This window comes from Corvus cornix, chromosome 2 (assembly GCF_000738735.6).
Source record: "Corvus cornix cornix isolate S_Up_H32 chromosome 2, ASM73873v5, whole genome shotgun sequence".
Lineage (NCBI taxonomy): Eukaryota > Metazoa > Chordata > Aves > Passeriformes > Corvidae > Corvus > Corvus cornix.
In genome coordinates, this window is record NC_046333.1 from 115,053,209 (window position 1) to 115,059,662 (window position 6,454).

A 6,454-nucleotide genomic window follows, 5' to 3' on the forward strand; every position below is an offset into this window, starting at 1 on the left:
TCCTCTACTTAATTCTGCAGCTAAGTCTGCTCTCTCTTTACCTTCATAAACCGTATCATGGTTTTATTTTAAGAACAAAGTCAATCTGTACAGCAGACGTGGTACTGCTGCACTGCTGTGGGAAAATCTCTCTTCTGGTGGGAGTCTGGGCAATATGTTTTTTTAAATGTGGGAGCATTTTTATGAGCACCATAAATACTCCGTGCACTGTGGATTCATTCGTCGACCAGCAGTTACAAACAGCAGGCTCTTGACTGCATATTGGAAGATTTTAATAGTTTGTAGGTATTGCTTGCATTAAAATGGAAGGGAGATATGTATCTCTTTTAAATAAAATATAAATTGAAATAGCCTGTTAGACTGAATGTGGATTCTGAGAATCAGAATCACAGCAAAATACATGCGTGACCAATCTGCTTTACATGAAGAGATGTGACAGATTTGGGCAAATTACCCCAGCATGGCAATAGTAACCTGGTGATAGGTTGTAACCAGTAGCCACTGGAGAGAAACAGTAAATTGGCTTTTCAGTTCTAATGGGAATGCTTCAAAATATTATTTTCAATTATTAACCAGCTCTAGCAACCAGCGTATTCAGCATATAGCTGCATATAAACCAGTTTGAGTTGAAACTGGCAAGTAGCTAATACCTGTAGGCAACTTGGTAGGAAGCAGTTCCAGCCAAGAAACTTGGAGCTTTTGTGATCTTTGTTCTTAAATTCCAACAGCTGTTTCTCTTCCTGAGAAACTCAAAGCCATTAGTGGAACTACAGTTTCAGGAACTACCTCTGAAAAATGAAACAAGTATCTGATCCTCTGGGCACATAAGTTGAATTGGTTGTTAAAACCTAATTTCTGGGTGATTACTTAGCATGTCAATACAGGCATTATCCATACTTGCATTCCAGTTATGTCTGCTGTTCTTCACAAGGTGTGACCCTTTCTGTACAGCGGGATTCTTCCTCCATACCACCATTTTCACATCATTACCCAGGCCCTAACATAAAGAAACATATCTTTGTGAAACCTAATGGGTACCGCAGCATAAATTAACAGACATGTACCAAAACTTAGCATTCAAGAGGGTTTTAATAACTATGTATGTGGGATATATTTCTTTTACTGATTAGGATGTAGATATGGTAAGACAGGTAATTCTTTAGCTACAAATAGAAAAAATGGAAATAATTTTTAAAAGGTAAAGTTAGACAAGGAGCTATTTTGAGAATACTGCTTGGATTGTGGGTAACCCTTTTTGTTTTAAATAAAACCCCAAACACATGGAAGTATGTACATGATTTATTTACTATGGGATACTGATAAGGGTATTTTTATTTTTTGCTTATGAACTCAAATGGTTATTAAACAGATAGTTTTCCTGCAGGGTAGCTGAAACACAGGCTTTGTCCTTAGCATTCAGAATGTAACAATTTTTCCTGCAGAGCACAGATCTAAGCACCATCCTATGAAGTACTTAAACCCAAAAAATCATCCCCATTCTGCACAAAAGCCCAGTAGCAGCAGTCTTCATGTAGCAGCACAGTTAACTAATATTTTGTATGGTAGGAATAACTGTTTTACTGCATATATTATATACAATCCATTTCTTTAAGCTCAAGCAGTCAGATCACTGTTCTCTATAAAATGCTTTATTGACTTTCTTCCTGAATTTAATTTGTCTCTATATAGCAGTAATTCCTTACTCTGTGACAACATGCTCTTCCATTACTTCAAAATACTTCTTTTCTGCACACACGCAGTATTAGTTCAGGAAAACTTCCCTTCTCCTTCCAAAGAGGAACTGAAAATACAAAAGATGTGCCCAAAGTAAGCACTTTGATCCAGACTCAGATTACATGGCTGAGGGTATTTTTGGAAAAGCTTAAAGCCAACAGGCTTGAGCTGAAGTCAACTATATGAACTATGGTCATCTTGAATAATCCAAGTAGTTATACTGGATAAAGTTGTCATTTGGTTGTAATTCAAATGTGTCCTTACCTGCCAAGTGGCTTAAATCACAGCCATAGCAGTCAGATACTACATACAGAGGTCTGCACAGTCTGCAGCGACAGCTGCACAGTCACCAAGGGCTCAGGGGAGCACCACATCTGCATCTCCACTGCTGACCTTGCTCAGAGCAGGACCCATCCTGCCTGCTCTCAGCCAAGCAGAGCTGCTCTCCCTCCACCTCTGGGGGGCTGGTGTGTGCAGGAGACTGTCCTGCATGGACCTGACCAGAGGCTGCATGGCCTGAGAAAGCCATGAGGAGCTGTAATCTTGGGCAGAACTGCACCACGTGGAGCATTTAGCCTGAGGAGCGGCCAGTGGCTGTGGGGCCTGGGATACCCTTTCGAAAGGGAAGGCCTTCTCTGGGGAATGCAAGGCTCTGGACTGAAGCACAGGTGCTTCCTGCATGCCCAGCCATCAGAACAAACAGCAGCCACTGAGTACAGAAAAGAGTCTGTGTCCAGAGAAGGTAATGCAACCAGGTTGATTAGATTTGCAGGGGAAGGGACAAGCCCAAAGGCAGGTTTCTGGGTAGGAAATGATGAGCCTGAAATAGCAAAAGCTGGCCCTAGTGTAGCTGACCTTCTGAGAGTAGGTGTTGAAATTATTCTGTGAACCAGTTTCTCAAGGGTTTGATAAAGAGGGGAGGGGTGACAGGAAATAAAAAAGGGGGGAAGAGGATGGAGTCCAGAGCAAGACTCTCTCATGTGACACGAGCTGGCATGTGACATGCAAGATGCACTGCTGGTACTTACAGGTCTTATCCTCTGAAAGAAAACCATAGCAGGGAAAAAAAGCAAAGCTCAGCACAGCTGGCAAGATGGTTTTGCATAACAGGAATAGGACAAAGAGGGGAAATTGCCTATTACAATTAATGATTTCATGAGTGACTGTCCAGTATTTTGCAATCAGCAGCACTTACACAAAAGCTAATGTAGAAGAAAACCTGAAATTTTTGGGTGGGGTGACTGGCAATGTGATCAAACAGGGATGCTGCTCTCCATCTCAGGGTGGATGGGGCTCCAGCAAGCAGAGCAGAACTTCTGCAGCTAGAGGCGAAGGCTGGTGCCAGGGCAGGCTTTTGCTGGGAATCCAAACACCACAGGAAGCAGAATAAATGGGGGCAGGGTTGGTCAGAAGAACAGAACAGAGATTGTTGCTGGAGACAAGAATTGTGATTTTTCCCAGAGTCTTTTTAGACTTGGAACTAAAGAGGTTGTGATGCTCAACTGCAGAAATGGAAATGTTCCCACCAGGATTTTCAGAGCAAGCCCCTCATTGCTGGTCCACACCTCAACCTTGTTTCTTGAACTCATGCTAGGAGCTACCTTTAACAAGTAGCAAGGGTCATGGAGTAGTGGGTGAGTATCTTTAGAGTGAAGTAAAAAAACCAAGAAAAAATAACTTCTCTAGGAATGGAGATAATTTCATCAAATCTTTCTTTTTTTTTTTTTGTTGAAGGTATGAGCAATTCAGATGTGATGGTTGCTCTTCAGCGTGGGTACCGAATGCCACGCATGGAAACCTGCCCGGCTGAGCTTTATGATATCATGAAAACATGCTGGAAAGACAAAGCAGAAGAGAGGCCAACATTTGATTATCTACAGAGTGTGCTTGATGACTTCTACACAGCAACAGAAGGGCAGTATCAACAACAGCCATAGAACAAAGAACACTTTTTCTACTGCCCTTGAGCATTGGCACAGACTATCTTTAGGACAGACTGCTCAAACCAGTTACTTCATGAATTCAGATGTCTTAACTGAGTGTGGAAGCTGAAATGCTGAAGGAAAGAATAATGCTGCAGAGAAATAATAATGTTTTTATTTGGTTAAAATAATTCCTCTAAAGCTTCAAGTTCTCCTTAAAGGCTTTGTGTTTTGCATCTGTAGAAACACCCCAAAGCAAACAGGCTTTTTGGGGTGGGGAAGGAAAAGGAAGGAAAGCAATCATGCCCTGGTACAGCTTGACAAGGCCGCCTTAGGATCTTAGTCATGCAATATGTTACAAGGAGACCTTGATAAAACAGTTGAGAGGATGCCTGAACAGCTGTTTTCAAAAGAAAAAGTCACAAAGGAGAACTTACAGATTTAAGACATGGTGACGTTCTTAAATCATTTTTTAAATACAGCATACAGCAAAAATTATTTTTATATCCTTGTTGTTTCACATTAGTATCAGGCATACTGTCAGCTCTTGTAAGACTTTCAAAACAGTGTCAAGGTTTCCTTTGAGGGAGGGTTATGTATGTAATTCTTTACACTGAAAAAAGTTCTGGTTTACTGCTGTAAAACCCTAAATTTAAAATCATTTTCAAAGCATTGCAAAACCATCAGACATGCAGAAGTGCAAGATGAACACACATGGCTGCAGACGTAGCAGCACACCTCACTGTGTTCAACCTTCAGCTTCCCACAAGGCCAAAGTCATCATCTGAAGTCCATGGAAAAGCACAGGATTTTGAAGGAAGTTAATACTTTCATTGCAGTTGCTGAAACTGTTACCAGTGAAAATATTTTAGTCTTCATTTTTAATCCTCTGTGGTTATTCAAGAATATTCCTTATATTTTTGCTGCTTTAATCAACTAACCTCAAATCTGTTTTAAAGCTAAAACTAGCTCTAGCACTATCATGTGGAAACATGCAATAGGATATCAAGTTACATTGCAGTGACACTGTAGTTTGTTGCTCGGTATTACAAATCTAATTCTTAAAGTGAAAGCAATTTGCTAATCTCTTTACATTGAGTTGTTCTATCAAATTACTTACCCAAACAGATGAGCTCATGCAGTTGCAATGTAACCACAGCACAGATTACTTCTTTTTCAAAGTGACACTGGTTCTTACAACTGAAACCCAGTACACACCTTTGCCATCCTTCAGCCCAATTATTTAGGCAAATGGTACTTCGCAGAAGCTTAAAACCTTTCTGATAAAGCTTCAGTGTGCCTGCAGTTGAAGTTCAGCAGCAGAAGTATTCATGGCTTTTCTTTTCTAGTGGCTTCCTTCAGTCAAACTGTGCAGTTTAAACAGACTATCAGTTAAATATGTAAATAGTTTCTATTGTATGGTGATTTTTAATTTTAATAAACACTTAATCTGAAGCAAGCTGTATGGTAGTAATTTGAGATAGAACAAACAGCTGATGTTCTATCCAGTGGTAGCTTCATGTGGAACAGGGGAATCTCTGATTATCACCACTACCAAGATTAATGGATTCTGCTTTCCTTACATCCAGTCGAAACTGAAAAGGACCAAACCAACCATTCTTACATCCTTCTTGTGGTTTCTTATTGTCCTGGAGGGCATGAAGAAAAGAACCAGCCCTCAGCTGTCCTTGAAAACAGCTTCTCACAAGCCTTTAATGTAATAGCTGCACTGTCCTTTAGCAGCTGAACATTAACAGTTCACTACTGGCCAGTACTTCACTACAAGCTTCATTTTATTTTAAGACTAAAAAAAAAAAAAAAAAAAAAAAAAAAAAACCAAAACCAAAAACCTCAAGATAATGTAACTTTGTCTTTCAAACCATTTCCTGTAGCCAGCCAAAGAGCTCTGGGAAGTAAGAGGGATCATAGAAAGAACAGTTGCTCAGGGAATAGATAGGAGGTTATAGTTAATGTTACATAAAGTTGCCAAAGTTGCTAGACAGGCTGCCAAGGTGTAGCCCTAGGTAGTTTGAAATGGTATTATGGAAATTTTCCAGTATTAGCCTGTTCTGATGATTTTTTTAACTTCTGTTTGAATTGCTTTTCCTAAAGCAATTTGTACATAGCAGCTTTCTTATTCAAGGCATCAACACTCAGTGTCTCATATAACTACACCAAAATATTTTTTAATAGCTGGAATAGTTTATGTGGGAGTAGAAAAATATTTTAGAAATTCTACCTTGCAGGGATTATAGGCCTTCAGAACTACTAAAGCCAGATAACCCTTTATTTAACAGAAACAGTTCAAAACATGAGAAAAGCAGCGGCTGAAGTGCGACAGCCTTGTTAAATAGTTGTCAGAGTGATAACTGATCACAGACCAACCCGAAACTCCTAACGACCTGGCAAGAGGAGTCACAGCAGAGAAGGGCTGAGCTCCGTGTCACACGGGAAGGCTGCACCACCTACTGTCTCCCCAGGGAGGGTGAGGTTCTCCCTTTGAACTTGGTCCCCCTTCCACCATGAGAAACACCATCACAGGGACTGATCAATCCAATTTACTTACAGATTCTCCAGCAAGCCTCCAGCAATTACAGGCATTGTACTTTCACAGTGGTTAAAAAAATCCTCACCTCCACTGACTGAAAGGGCTCTAAGAAAACTATTTCAAATTTTATCATGCTCCAGTCTTCCAACCTTAAGCTACTAGATAAAAGTTAAGTAATATAATCAAGGATATGATTCTTTCAACTCAAGATCATCCTATATCAATCACTATCATTATTTGGGCTCTAATT

The 6,454-nt window shown here is 40.2% G+C and overlaps 1 protein-coding gene across 5 annotated transcripts in view; it reads left to right on the top strand.

Moving 5' to 3' along the window:
- The window catches only part of LYN (LYN proto-oncogene, Src family tyrosine kinase), a 50,494-nt gene extending 45,383 nt beyond the window's left edge, over positions 1-5,111 (top strand). For all 5 annotated transcript variants that reach the window (XM_039549415.1, XM_039549416.1, XM_010401161.3 and 2 more), the window contains exon 13: positions 3,469-5,111. In XM_039549415.1, the coding sequence (XP_039405349.1) occupies positions 3,469-3,671 (203 nt within the window). In that variant the 3' untranslated portion in view covers positions 3,672-5,111. The remainder of the gene's footprint in view (positions 1-3,468) is intronic.
- The last annotated feature ends 1,343 nt before the right edge of the window (positions 5,112-6,454 follow it).